This window comes from Patella vulgata, chromosome 5 (genome assembly GCF_932274485.2).
Source record: "Patella vulgata chromosome 5, xgPatVulg1.2, whole genome shotgun sequence".
NCBI lineage: Eukaryota > Metazoa > Mollusca > Gastropoda > Patellidae > Patella > Patella vulgata.
This window is the reverse complement of record NC_065883.2, coordinates 7476526-7492808: the sequence shown is the minus strand read 5'-3', so window position 1 is coordinate 7492808 and position 16283 is coordinate 7476526. Positions and strand designations below refer to the sequence as shown.

The 16283-nt window shown below is 35.9% G+C and overlaps 1 protein-coding gene across 1 annotated transcript in view; it reads right to left on the bottom strand.

The window, feature by feature from the left end:
• Positions 1-2701: 2701 nt before the first annotated feature.
• The window catches only part of LOC126821626 (bromodomain adjacent to zinc finger domain protein 2B), a 50219-nt gene continuing 36637 nt past the window's right edge, over positions 2702-16283 (bottom strand). Inside the window, exons 4-12 of the mRNA XM_050550086.2 lie at positions 9806-10188; positions 9492-9632; positions 7667-7882; positions 6896-7102; positions 5908-6133; positions 4692-4870; positions 3864-4137; positions 3404-3496; positions 2702-2838 (exon numbers count right to left, since the gene is read on the bottom strand). Of these exons, the coding sequence (XP_050406043.2) occupies positions 2702-2838; positions 3404-3496; positions 3864-4137; positions 4692-4870; positions 5908-6133; positions 6896-7102; positions 7667-7882; positions 9492-9632; positions 9806-10188 (1856 nt within the window). The remainder of the gene's footprint in view (positions 2839-3403; positions 3497-3863; positions 4138-4691; positions 4871-5907; positions 6134-6895; positions 7103-7666; positions 7883-9491; positions 9633-9805; positions 10189-16283) is intronic.

Sequence of the window (16283 nt, the reverse complement as noted above, 5' to 3'; positions counted from 1 at the left end):
TGACAAGTTATAGCGATAGGTCACGTCAGGGGTCAAAAGACCGACTTATGACCCTATGATGTCAGACATTTGATTAACCAATCAGCATTGATGTTACTAGTGGATTACCCACAGTTCCGTGCAAAACACGCCTAAAGCTCGCTGTGACAGACCGTTTCATTGGCTTATCCCTGACACCATTCAGAACACGAGTTAAATAACAGCTCTTCCAGATCCAAGTGTAGTAAAGACAAGTAAAACGAAATTTTGAACTATAAAAACGAAACGAAATAGGATCTGTGTTTTAACCAGATTGATAATTCATCTAGTGTAAATATTGTTAAACTGGCACGTTGCCCGCCAACATCAAAGGATGACGCCACATCTGTAATTTAACCAAATCCATAACACAAATTCTAATGCTCAAGTCAGGGTATGCTTAATCCTTGTAGAAAACCTGAAGTCACTTCTCATTTATTTCTGAGAGAGAGAAATGGGGTTTAACGTCCACTTGACACAAACTAGATCATTTCGGGATTAACACATGGTTCAATTTTATTTCAAAAATTCACTTGCACGTAGGGGTTTTTAGTAGTGGAAGGAAACCGGAGAAACCGGAGAAAATCCACAAGGTTGGACAGGCGACCCACAACCATGGAATCGTAACAATGCCAGTTGACTCAATGACAGACCTTATGATACAGTGCTCACGTGCTAACCATTCGACCATCCAACTCCCCTCATTTATTTGCAAAAAGTAACTAACAAACTCAAGTCGAGACTGGGCGCTATTTTGTGACTAATTTTTCAGAAAATATGACTTACAACCAATAAAGTTTCATGTCTACTTAAAACAAACTAGGTCATTTTAGGACTAACATATGGTACATATCTATCAAAATAATTTGCTTGCGCCTAGGGGTCTTTGAGATCGAAACCATGCCATGTTTATTCATGTCAGACCATGATTTGAAGCGTACAAGGGAAGCTCTGGTGCAAGGAGTGACACAGGCCTGGTGACAATGCACTACCAATTCCAATTTCGTAGTTATACTAGTTCTGGTTCATGGGTAGAGTTCGCAAGCCAGAGAGTGACATATTTGTGACTTTCATTTGTTTGTACAGGGGTTGTCGGCTACATTATGTCTGTCCCAATGCAGAGACTTGTGGTTTAAGGGCAGATCAATCCAGGGAGAGACATAGGCCTGGTGTGGTTACATCCAGAGTTATACTTCCAAATAGATGATGGAATGGTCAATGAAAATTAAGTCATGTAGAAACATAATAATTACACAGTCTAAACAATATTTTTAAACATTTTAAAGAGAGGTAGAGAGAGAAATGGGGTTTAATGTCCACTTGACACAAACTAGGTCATTTCGGGACTAACATATGGTTCAATTTTATTTCATTAATTCACTTGCGTGTAGGGGTCTTTAGCAGTGGGAAGAAACCGGAGGGCCTGGAGAAAACCCACACGGTTGGACAGGCAACCCTACTCCTTGTCACGTACAACCAGGGAATCAAAACCACGCCAGTTGACTCAATGACAGACCTTGTGATTTCACACGCACACATTAAACCACTAGACCACCCAAACATAATTTGACCCGTGTCGCCACCAAAAAGAATAAATGAATGCGTTGACCTAAAAGTGAAACATTAAAAGATATCAGACAGAAGAGGTTTAACATAAATATCACCCAGACAGTGAGACATAATTACAACATTTAGTGCTTATACAGATATAGAGTTTATTCACAGATCCATTCTGATTAAAATACAGATTTATATTTTGTTTAGTTTTTTTATACTTTCCATGGCCTACACTACATGAAGATCTGAAATGTTGTACTGGGAGGTCGCATCAGGGATCATATGAGCGAGTGGCTTTTGACATGTTACGTCAGATACTTGATTAACCAATCAGCATTGATGTTACTAGTGGATTACCCACAGTTCCGTGCATCAATCGCACGCCAAGAACTCGTTGCAACAGACCGTTTCATTGGCTAATCCCTCACATCATTCAGAACGCGGGTTAGATAACAACTCTTCCAGATCCTAGTGTAGTAAAGACAAGTAAAAAACAAAATTTTGAACTATAAAAAACGAAACGATATAGGATCTGTGTTTTAACCAGATTGTCAGAGACATTGCCAAATATTTACATCACAAATCAATCGTCGACTGGAATTGGGTTCAATGTCTTGTCAACACAATACATTGGTCATTTCGAGACTAACAAACTATTATTTTTACTTTCAATGGTTACATGTGAAATGAGAAGGAGAGAATTTTGCTCAGGCAGCAGCTTTTCTACAGTTTCTGCATACTTTTAATCAAATTCCAACTGTCATCACTGTAACCTGAGTATCATTTAATCTTGTGTAACTAGCACTAATTTCTTTTACATTCGTTTAATATCAAATCTTTGTTCAAAAATTTGTAAAAATCATTTAAAATCACCCAAAATCATCTAATTTTTACTTTTATCCAGTTTAAAGCTGACTTATTAATTTTGATAATGAGTGACCAATTTACAAGTATTTGGGATTGAATCTCGGTTCCCTTGTGATGAGTGAACCAGTGCCGTCCTCACCGACGCCATCGTCATGGCCCCTTGTTTCAAACAGACAAAAGAACATATCTCATCTTGATTCATTTTTTTTGGCAAAGTCTCTGAAGAAGAAACAAGTGTTAAAACATAAAATATGTACGATTATGCTGGAAGACAAACCTCCAATATCTGCTGAGCTTTCATTTCTCGTTCCATTCTCAGCTGTTCTTGTTTGCGAACTTTCTCCTGTTGTTTGGCATGTTTTAGCTGTTCCTGTTGTTTTTGTCTCTCAATAACTACTTGTAACATGAAATAAAACATAAAATAAAACATGAAACAAAGAATTAATATTATACAGGAGGAGAGCGAGAGAGAGCGAGAGAGAGAGAGAGAGAGAGAGAGACGTCCACTCGACACAAACTAGGTCGTTTTGGGACTAACATATGGTTCAATTTTATTTCAATAATTCGCTTGTCCATAGTTTTTAGCAGTGAGAGGAAAATGGAGGACACAGAGAAAACATGAGGGGTTGGACAAGCGACCCTACTCCTTGTCACGTACAACCGGGGAATCAAAACCACACAAGTTCATGAAGCAGAATGTGGCCTAATAGTCTTTCCACCAACCCCAAAAAAATTAAATCCTGCTGTAACCCACTATAAGTCGCTCATCTTTATATAGGTTAAATCAGTTCTATCAGAGAACAACGCAGTCTTTAATTGCCCTGGGTGGAAGTTAAACAGAAATATAATAAACTAACACAGCTTTTAATTGCCCTGGGTGGAAGTTAAACAGGAATATAATAAACTAACACAGCTTTTAATTACCCTGGGTGGAAGTTAAACATAAATAAAATAAACTAACATTTCAACTGTTGTTGTCTTCTTTGCTGTATTTTCTGTCTCTGTCTTTCTAAACGTTTCTGGAATTTGATTTCAGCAGCTTTCTGAGATAATTCTGTAGTCATAAAATATAAATGAAATGAAATGAAATGAAATGGGGTTCTGCATCAAATGAGCTAATGAAGAGGGGCATACACTATCCAGTGTGCTATGAGGGAAATTTTGCCCTGGCAGTGGCAATTCTGCACACTCTTCCTTCTGGGTCAGAATCAGAATTAAACCCTAGACTTCCAAATTAGTGAACCAGTGCTTTACTCACTGAACACCTGTGGCTCCATGGTTGAATTGTCTGCATCCGAATGGCATTTATTACACTAGTGCACGAACAAGCTAGTTCCAAGATGGCGGTCTAGATAGAAAAGTTTTAGTAAAACAAACAATTTTACAATTGTTTTAAATTTTCTTAAATTGATATAATTTACCTTCTTGCTCTAATTTGCGTTTCATATTTAATTCCATCAGTTGTTTGGCTAGAGCTTGTTGTTTCATGCATCGCTCTCGCTTCTTTCTAGCGTTAGCTTGCATCCGTGCCCGCTTCCCCCTCGACATCTCTATCCGTTCCATCACTTCAATCTCAGACAGTTTAACGGGACTAGTTTGACCTTGAAGCAGCTCGAAGAACTCTCCAACGTTGACCTTGGTATTAAAGGTGAAATTATCGCGAGTGAGATCAGTTATATTGTGACGATCCAGATACTGAAATAAAACAAACATTGGCAATTAACATTTGGAGACAGAGAGAAATGGAGTTTAACGTCCACTCGACACAAACTAGGTCATTCAGGACTAACATATGGTTCAACTTTATTTCAATAATGTGCTTGCGCGGAGGAGTCTTTAGCATTGGGAGGAAACCAGAGGACCTGGAGAAAACCTACGAGGTTGGACATGCGACCCAACTTCTCGTCATGCACAACCAGGGAATCGAAAACCAAGCCAGTTGACTCAATGACAGACCTTATGATACAGCACGCAGGCGCTAACCATTCAGTCTTCCAACCCCCCAGTCATGTTAGAGCACAAATTTTCTCAGGATGGAGTAATTGTTCAAATTGGTCAAAAGACCCACAGGAAACCCATGAGGTTAGACAGATGACCCTACCAAGTGTAGGATCGTAAACAAGCCACTCAATGACAGACCTTATGATCTAAAGTGCACATATTAACCATTCCGCTACCCAAACTCGATTCAGACAGATAAAGAAGGAACCAACAATATATTTTGGGTTGCAATGTCATATTTAACTCACCCTTATGACATCAGGAATTGTCCTCATTTTCTTTCCACATGGAGCAAAATATAGAACTTCTCCCACGATACCGCGTCTGCCCATCGTGTGTATGGTAGTCTGACGCAACCAGCTATGTTCTAATGGTATACGTAGTTCCGATTCATCTGTCACCAATCGACGTTTCTTTCTAGTTCCAGCTGAAATACGAGCAATATCAAAAACATCAATTCGACATACATTATGCAAGAGCTAAATCTACCCATTGAAGGTCTTTCTTTATGCCTGAAATGTTTTATAAACTATTAATTAGACATTTATTAACAAAACAAGGCCATAATCAACTCTCGATGGCATTGGATACTCAAGATTTTAACTAGATTTTAACTAGATTAGAACAGTTCGCCATTTAAAAATTATATCTAAAAATGGGAAAGTGAGGCTAAGGCCCCGGTTACCACAATGCACACATCTACAGTGATAACTTGGCTCAAAATGAAGTAATTTGAATGAAATTTTAACTAGATTAGAACGGTTCGCCATTTAAAAATTATATTTAAAAATGGGAAAGTGAGGCTAAGGCCCCGGTTACCACAATGCACACATCTACAGTAAAAACTTGGCTCAAAATGAAGTAATTTGAATGAAATTTTTAATATTTTCATTTTACATTATCTATTTTTGAGCTCTTTATCTAAATCATACAGGACGTATCTTTAAATACACTGCATAAATGAATCCAATCTGATTCAAACACAGATCCTATTTCGTTTCGTTTTTTATAGTTCAAAATTTTATTTTACTTGTTTTTACTACACTAAGATCTGGAAGAGTTGTTATATAGCCTGTGTTTTTGGTTTATGTGAGGGATTAACCAATGAAATGGTCAGTTAAAGCGAGTTCGTAGCATGTGATGCACGTAACTGTGGGTATCCTACTAGGATAAGACGCTGGCTCGCTAGCCTTGAAGTCTGGTGTATACATTGGCATGCACGTAAAAGATCCCTTGGCAGTTGGAGTTCGATATAAGAGTAGGCCATAGTGCCGCTGCCTGGGCAAAATTACCCTCAAAGCACACTGTATGGCATATGCCCGTCAGAGCAGAACAGTATGATGTTAAACCCCATTTTATTTCATTTTATTTTGCACAATCGTTGGAAAATCTGATAACAGCCTATTAGTGAACTCAGAGTTGATCTTTTAAAATTGAAAATATTTTTAAAATAGAAACACGTACCTTCGTCCATCGACTCCGAATCCAGACTGTGTTTTTCACCATGTTCACCATTATCACGGCTGTCATTTTGTGAACCTTGCGACTGATCCCGATCTGAATCATTACTACTATCATTATCAGAACTTCCACTATCATCAGAGTCTGTATCCGAGTCCGACGTCGTTCCTACTTTATCCAGGTCATTGAGCTGGGGTTTAGATGTTCCTTCCCCTAAATCACTTCCATTCTAAAAATTAAAATGACAAAATGAAACCGGTGACGATCAGCATCAAATTATTCAACAGATGTATATCGTCATTATTACAATAAATTAATGAAGGAGTTATCTCCCCTTAGTCACTCAGACCATATCTTTTTGTTTTATATGACATAACATGATATTTATTCCTCCTGTGGTATGAAGTTCAAATTTTAGATCAGTTATCTTTAGTAAATTAAAGCATTATTACAATAAATTAATATTCAAATTGAAGATGGGAGTTGAAGGAGTTATCTCCCCTTAGTCACTCGGACCATATCTTTTCGTTTTATATGACATAACATGATATTCATATCTCCTCTGGTTGAAGTTTAAATTTTAGATCGGTTATCACTCGTAAATTAAAGCATTATTACAATAAATTAATATTCAAATTGAAGATGTGAGTTATCTCCCCTTAGTCACTAGGACCATATCTTTTCGTTTTATATGACATAACATGATATTTATACCTCCCCTGGTTGAAGTTTAAATTTTAGATCAGTTATCTTTAGTAAATTATAGTTCTAAACTGAGAAGATGGAGTTATTTCAAGATTTTCTTACCGCCTCGGGTTCAATTTTAAATTTTAGATCGGTTATTATTAGTAAATGAAAGCTTAAACCTGAGAAGTTATTTCAAGATTTTCTTACCGCAATGGGTTAAAGTTTAAATTTGAGATCAGTTATCATTATTTAATTAAAGCTTAAAACTGAGTAGATGGAGTGAGTTATTTTATAAATTTCTTACCGCTTCGGGTTGAAGTTTAAATTTTAGATTAGGTATTTTTAGTTTTAATGGAGGTACTGATTTGGTGACATTGCTTGTGTCTGTTGACGTGTTGTCTTGTGACTTCTGATTCTCGGCTTCTTTCATCAATAAACGTAATCGATTCTTCTGTTGTTTTAACTCCACCTCTAATTGATGTTTTAATTCTTCCTGTTGAGACAGCTGATCCTTTAAATAACAAAATAAACATATCTTCATTAGCATTATCAAGTGTCACAACAAGGGTATTTGAGTGTCATGACAAGGGAGAGAGAGAGAGATGGGGGACTAACATATGGTTCAATTTTATTTGAATAATTCAATTGCACGTTGGGGTCTTTAGCAGTGGGAGGAAACCAGAGGACCCAGAGAAAGCCTGGGAATCGAGTCATGACATGGGTTTTAAGAGTCATGACATGAGTTTTAAGTGTCATGACAAGGGCTTTCATTCATACAAACGTGAGATTTGAGTACCAAGACAAGGGGGTTTTGAGGGTTACAACAAGGCTTGCAAGTGTCATAAGGGCTCTGAGTGTCATGACATGGGCTTGCAGTGACACAACATGGGTTTTGAGTGTCCCGAAAAGGGCTTCAGGTGTCATGACAAGAGCTTCAGGTGTCATGACAAGGGCTTCAGGTGTCATGACAAGGACTTCAAGTCATGGATCTCCTTTAAAATTTCTCAAATATATTACACACAAGGATGAATTACTTAGGATATTTTATTTGAACACAATCTGAAAATTAACTTACTTCATTTTCTATTTGAGACAGAAATTTGGGATTTTTTGGTTTGCGTTCTTTATTTTTGGGTGATTGTTGAGGTGATATTTCAGAGTTGTTTTTATTTTGAACACGTTGTCGGATCTGATCAGCTAGAAGTTGTTTCTTTAGTCCATCGATTTGATGTGGCGTTATCTGGTATTTGTTATCGTCGTCCTCACCTACTTTCAGTTTTTTTCTTCTTTGCTGCAAAAACAAAAAATTAACACAAAATGAAATGAAATGGGGTTTAACATCCTACTTTTCTACACCAACTGAGCTAATGGAAATGGGCATGAATTGTGCAATGAGGGAATTTTGTCAGGACAGTGAATTCCAGCTGTGATGGGTTTGTTTTTTTTTTGTACACACCAAATGACGATCATTATTGACGGCCCTGTTTAATCCAATTACACCTAAGCCAAGAGATAATCTATCCCATTGACATTTGACTTTGTTTTACATAATCTTAAAGATACATTATGGGAGATTTAAAATTGATCCACTATGAATCAAGAACTAAGCGACTGAAATTTCCCCCTAGCCTCGGTCATCATTACTAAAGTCAGTACAATAAACAGCATAGTCTCGATTATCCATTTAATCGTTAAATCGAGAAGGAAAGTTATGCAGTAAATCGGCTCAAAATCCACTAAAGATCGCAGGCTAGCGCTGCCATCTAGAGTTGATTATGGCCTGGATAGGTTAATTAATGTCTAATTAATAATTTAGCTCTTGCATAATGTATGTTTAATTAAACATGCATTATGCAAGAGCTAAATCTGCCTATTGCAGGTCTTTCTTTAGGCCTGAAATGTTTTCTAAAGTATTAATTATACATTAATAAACTGATCCAGGCCTTAATCAACTCTCGATGGCATCAGATTTCTCCGATATTAAACAGATTGGAATGGTTCAGGGATACTTTGATTTAATCAAATATGGAGGACCTAGACTTAGCTTCGATCAACCAGTACGGTGGTTGAAATTATTGCACACGTCTGTCAAACCTTCAAAGGCTAATATCTTCGCTTGCAATAGAGTAATTTGAATGAAATTTTCAAATTATTCATTTTACATCATTTGCTTTCGAACTATTATAGTAGGAATGGCTAGTTCTTTATCTAAATGTTACATAATGTATCTTTAAATGTTAAATAAGTATATTATAAAATAATTTAAGTATCCTACATTTGAGGGTGGAATAATCCATGAATAATTGTACATTATTATAAAATATTCAATTTGCGGGTGGATTAAGCATGTGAATAATTGTACATTATTATTTTTATGAAATGAAATGAAATGAAATGGGGTTTAACGTCCTTCTGTTCTGTTCCGAACTGGGCTAATGAAGATGGGCATAAGCCATACAGTGTGCTATGAGGGAAATTTTGCCCGGACAGTGGCATTATGGCCTACTTTTATAGCGAATTCCAACTGTCAAGGGATCCTTTATGTGCACGCCAATGTGTACACAGGACCTCGTTTTTTCGTCCCATCCGAACGACTAGACAGCTGTCCTTGTCAGGCCCTCCAATTATTTTTGTAAATCTGAAAATGGATTAAGCCATGAATTATGAAATAACCAATTTAAGTATATTTGAGTGTGGAAAAGCCTTGAATAATTGTACATTATAAATTTTATAAATTGGAGGGGTGGAATGAATAATTGTACATTACGAAAAATAATTAATCTGAGGGGAGAAATGAATAATTGTACATTATTAAAAAATAATTAATCTGCGGATGGATTAAGCTTGTGAATAATTGCACATTATTATTATTTTCATACAATTTATCAAATTATAATTACCCTCTCGTCATCACTGGTGATATTATCTGCGTAACTATCATCACTGATCGAACTTCCTGAACTAACCAATGAATGACTGTCGCTATCTGATAGCATTCCATTGTCCACTTTCTGTTCTTTTTTGGGGATTTGATTAGGTATCTGTAATAAACGAAAAGATACAAGGTGATTCCCGGAAGCATAAACAGATTTTCCGTTAATAATGTGCATATTCCTTTAAATGTATTCAATTTTAAAACTTGCTTCCGCTAATATTCATAAAAATCTAACTCGTAGGTCAAAAAAAACCTTAGCAAATAAAATAGTCCATTTACTTTTGAGGAGTTAAACGTTGATTTTATTTTAGGGTAAGATGGAATGGATAATGGTGAAGATTTTGTTACGGAGGAGGATATTGGAACAGCCACTGCTTTAGGTACTTTCTGTTTTCGTTTTCTTGAGCCTTCTCCTGAACTGATGGTGGATTTAGAAGAAACTGTGGCAGATGTAGGGGTGGGGGATCTTCCATTGACTTGATGACTGCTGGCTGATGATGATGCTGTGCTGCATGGACTACTTGTGACTCGTTTGGAGGATGAGGATGACGAACGTTTCTGTGAGGTCGGAGATGGCGCTGATTTAGACGATGATTTTAATGATGATGGTGGTGGTGAAAGTGATTCAACAAAATGTTTCTGTACACCAGCTAGATAGGCAGCTGAAATATATAAAAATATAAATATATTCATTTATGGTTCTTGCTTTTTCTACATGTTTGAGCACGGCAAACAGTGGAACGAAAATATTTACAACAACTTAAGATTTACGATGGTAGACATGATATAAGATGGGTACAAATGATACAAGATGGGTAGATATGATACAAGATGGGTAGACATGATACAAGATGGGTAGACATGATACAAGATGGGTAGATATGATACAAGATGGGTAGACATGATACAAGATGGGTAGACATGATACAAGATGGGTAGACATGATATAAGATGGGTAGATAATGATATAAGATGGGTAGATAATGATATAAGATGGGTTGATATGGTATAAGATGGGTAGATATGATATCAGATGGGTAGACATCATATAAGATGGGTGGATACAAGATGGGTAGATATGATATAAAATGGGTACCGGTAGATATGATACAAGATGGGTAGATATGATACAAGATGGGTAGAAATGATATGAGATGGGTAGTCATGATACAAGATGGGTAGAGATGATATAAGATGGGTTGATATAAGATGGGTAGAGATGATATAAGATGGGTAGATAAGATACAAGATGGGTAGATATGATATAAGATGGGTATACATGATATAAGATGGGTAGATATGATACAAGATGGGTTGATATGATTTAAGAAGGGTAGATATAAGATGGGTAGACATGATATAAGATGGGTAGACATAATATAGGATGGGTAGATATGATATAAGACATGATATAAGATGGGTAGATATGATACAAGATGGGTAGACGTGATATAAGAGGGGTAGAGATCATATAAGATGTGTATACACGATGAGTAGAAATGACATACGGTGGGTACACATGATTTAAGATGGGTAGATATAATACAAGATGGGTAGACAAGATACAAGATGGGTAGATATGATACAAGATGGGTAGACATGATATAAGATGGGTAGATATGATACAAGATGGGTAGATATGATATAAGATGGGTAGATATGATACAAGATGGGTAGATATAAGATGGGTAGATATGATACAGGATGGATAGATATAATAGAAGACAGGTAACTAGTGTAATCAAAATGCAAATCAAGTCATATTTATATATTAACATGCAGGCTGTGCAAACTATATATTAATAATAATAATATTCCAAAATAGAATGAATACATTGAATGAAATGGGGATAGACTATTCTGCAATAAGATGGGCATACACCATGTAATATGTTTTAGGGATGTTTTGCCAGGACTGAAAAACTATTTCCTACTTTTATTTTACAGTTTAGTATCATTTTTATTTTGATTGCTCTATATATATATATATATATACGGTTGTGCTAATATTATATACACAGAAAGACAAAGACACCAAAAACTTATGTGGTTTAATTTTATTTCAACAATTCGCTTGCGCGTAGGGGTCTTTAGCAGTGGGGGAAAAACGAAGTACCCAGAAAAAACCCACGAAGTTGGACAGACGACCAACTCCTTGTCACGTACAAGCCGGGAGATGACTGTCTTCAACACATGACGTCATATCACGCGGCGTCAATCATTGGCTCAATGGCGTGTGCATTGTGTACATAAGACATTACTGATTCGAGCAGAATGGCGCCCTTTACTCATTTTAATACCCATTTACACTAAAATAGGAAATAATTTTTACCTACAAATACTTCAAACAACTTTATTTATTTTTCTAATAAATACATAACAAAAATGTTTTAGAATTTAATTTGTCGGAGGAAAAAAGTTAATATTTGTGACTCGTTAAGTCGCATCGATGTCATCCTTATCAGTGATTGTCACAGCCTAGCGAATAATTTGTCGGAGGAAAAAAGTTAATATTTGTGTCTCATTAAGTCGCATCGATGTCATCCTTATCAGTGATTGTCACGGCCTAGCGAATATTCAATGCGGATCAGTGTGATGTTTATATATACTTAGTTATACAGAATTATATTATATGTAAAATTAATCAATCAACTGATTCTAATATAATACTGGTTTATAAACCGTCAATGTTCTATATTTGCCAAGAAAATGTTCAAAAACTACCCTAGTAGTCAATTCATGATATCTGACAATAAAACTGAAATTGAACGAAGCCAAAAGCTAAACTAAATTTCATCCTATTATTATGATCAATTGAATTTGACTTCAATTAACTCGGAACAAAAGATTTCTGAGCAATTAAGCATGAATCAAATTATACGACCAAACAATATTGCCAGATAAAATAACTGGCAATACATTCACGAAACAAAACATTAGAGCACGGTGTCGTGGTCTTTACGATCATATTCAAAATTTTCTGATAGATAATATTAATGATTAGTTTGGAAGTTGTGACAATTATGAGAAACTCGTTGATCTTATCGTGGAGTTTTAAACACGTTATGCGACGACAATTGATAATTACAAAGTTCGATATTTCTGTACGAACACAATCAATAAACACAGAGTTAAATGATGGTTTGTTTTTTTTCTGGGAGAGGAAGTGAGTCATGTCATTTATATCAGACAAAAATAACTTCTTTTTTTTATTATTTGATGCGCTCTGTCACTTCTAACCTCACAATACAACTGATAAGGCTGAAAACAGAGAGAGAGAGAGAGAGAGAGAGAGAGGGCTTAACTCCACGTAACACAAACCACGTCATTTCGGGACTAACACATGGTTCAATTTTATTTCAATAATTTGCTTGCATGTAGGGGGTCTTTAGCAGTAGTGGGTCTTTAGCAGTAGGAGGAAACCGGAGGGCCCGGAGAAAACCCACGCGGTTGGACAGACAACCCTACTCCTTGTCACGTACAACCGGGGAATCGAAACCACGCCAGCTAACAGACCTTATGATACAGCATGCACATGCCAACCCTTCAGCCTTCCAAGCCCCCTGACGACAGGACTGTATATATATAACGCAAAACAGTCTTTTAAACAAATTTTTTTCAGTATAAGAGAAGCTCAATACAAACAAGGAAAACAGAATCGAAAATATCTTTTTTTTTTACAACCATCTCTAATAACATTTATTGCTACAGGCCTTTTCACTCAAAAATAAAATGACTGTGATCAATAAATTTAATGGTGTAGAGATCTTCCAGACTCTGTATTTAAAAAAAAATCTAAATATAGTCTATAATTATATAGCTCATTACAGGTATGCAACAGGTAAATTTGGCTGAATGGGAGTGGAAACAGGAAAATGATTTCGTTAAAACCGTGACAACATTCACAATTGTATTTTTTTTTTAGAGTACATAATTAAAAGAGAAAGATAGGTAACTGGCATTTAATGTCCACTCAACATAAACTAGGTCATTTCGGGACTAAATTATGATACAACTTTATTTCAATAATTCGCTTGCACGTAGGGGTCTTTTAGCAGGAGGAAACCAGAGGGCCCGGAGAAAACCAACATAGTTGGACATGTGACCCTAGATAAATGAGATTTAACATCCACTTAAAACAAAACTAGGTCATTTCGGGACTAAATTATGACACAACTTTATTTCAATAATTTGCTTGCGTGTAGCGGCCTTTAGCAGGAGGAAACTGGAGGACCCAGAGAAAACCCACGAGGTTAGGCAGGTGATCCTACTTGGAAAGAGCAAGCAGGTACTCTTTGTCTTTAAATCGTATTCCCCAAAATAATTTTCATCGACTGTCCTAAATCAGCTTCTGATTCAAAATACTTTATTCATGAATGATGTCAGATAGGACATGATATAGATTGATATCTTTCTAATATCTCAAATACAAGTCACCAGTCAGCAACTGTATATTCTATTGGTTAAAGATAATATTTCAACATGAACTAAACCAGAGAGAGAATATTTGGAAATCAAAATGGGGCTCAAAAAAGTTTGAAATGAAATAAAATGAAATAGGATTTTAACGTCCTACTGTTCTGCTTCCACTAGGCTAATGAAGACGGGCATACACCATATAGTGTGCTATGAGGGAAATTTTGCCTGGGCAGCGACATTATGCCTACTCTTATATCAAGTTCCAACTGCCAAGGGATCTTTTACGTGCACTCCAATGTGTACACAGTACCTCAGTTTTTCGTACCATCCGAACAACTAGACAGCTGTCCTTGTCAGGCCCTCTGTCATGCACCACACACACACTAACCATTTAGCCATCCAACCCCCCTTATCAGTGATCAATGTTCTAGGATACAGAACATCCATCATGATCAACAATCGACCGTAAAAACTGACAATATATTATCAACAATATGAATCTTAACCACTAACATTAATCTTTATACACTATATATATATATATATATGTATATATGTTATTACCATAGTAACCAGGTGATTGACAAGTAATGGTGATCATTGTGTATTGATAGAATTGATTTGTTGTAAGTTACAGTTGGTATACAACAAGATTCATTCCACAGGTATATATCATCAATATCATATCTTATATATAGATACACCACTCTAGTTACCTCTAGTATATACATATAGATATATATATATAAAGATTAAAGGTGTGCCGACACAAACTGATAGATATATATATATATATATATAAAGATTAAAGGTATGCCGACACAAACTGATAGATATATATATATATATATATATAATATATATATAAAGATGAAAGGTATGCTGACACAAACTGATTTCAACACTGGTTTAATAACATTTTAACATTTTAAAATACTAAATTTAATATTTAAATTCTTAGCACAAGTTTTTAAATGTTTAGAGACTTTCATATCAAAATTAGTATTTTAAAATGTTAAAATGTTATTAAACCAGTGTTGAAATCAGTTTGTGTCGGCATACCTTTTATCTTTTCATCGTTTACCGGGAAACGAAGTAGTGCAACTTTACTGTTGTGCTAATATATATATAGAGAGAAATGAAATGGGGTTTACTGTCCTACTGTTTTGCCCTGACTCGGTCAATGAATACGGGCATACACTATCCAGTGTGCTATGAGGGAAATTTTGCCCAGGCAGCTGCACTATGGCCTACTCTAATATCGAATTCCAACTGCCAAGGGATTTTTATGTATACACATGACCTCGGTTTTTGCGTCCCATCCCAACGACTAGACAGCTGTCCTTGTAAGGCCTTCCGTCCTGCACCACTGACAAGGGGAAACCACGGCGAAAAATCAAGATGAACTTTCTCGGCCAATGCAGGGATCGAACGCGCGACCACCAGGCTAGCGAGCCAGCGTCTTACCCACCTAGCCAATATAAAATAGATAACATTTATATTTAAGCTTGTGACAAATGAGAGATTTTAGCCTTTCATAAATCCAATTATCGATCAATAATTACTATTCAGTTTCATCTCATTTATATTGATATATAGATTATTTTTTATCTTATGATGTGACCTATCTTATTTTATTGTCTTTCTCCTATACATGTAGTTACATATCAACCGATAATAATATTTATTTACAAGTTCCCGAGGCAATAACACATACACACAGATGCTTTCTTTACTAAGTAAGAATCATAGAATCATACATTTGTTTTCTGATTTGAGAGAGAGAGAGAGAGAGAGAGAGAGAGAGACACACACACACACACAAATCAGGTCATTTCAGGACTAACATATCGTGGGTGGTGAAGTGTCAAAAAGGTGTATCTAAGAATTTCTAAAGATTAAGAAATAGAACCTTTTGCATATCAAAATTTCCACAAATCAAGATACAACATCTGGACACGTGATACCCAGAACAGTTCTAATTGACGTAGAGATACACAGCTTAGACAGAAATGTGCATATTAATTGGGAGATTTTAAAAATGCACCCTTTTGACACTTCACTGACGATATATGGTTCAATTTTATTTCAATAATTCGCTTGTACGTCTGTTAGCAGTGGGAGGAAACCGGAGAACCTTGAGAAAACCCACAAGGTTGGACAGGCTTTTTGATCTTAGATAATTAAAAATACATCATGTAAGATTGAGATAAAGAACTGACAGTTTTCACTATAAAATTTTAAAAATAGATAATGAAAAAGGAATATTGATTATCCATATTTAAACTAAATTATTAAATATCCATCATAAATCAGGCCCATCTGATGCTCTAGAGAG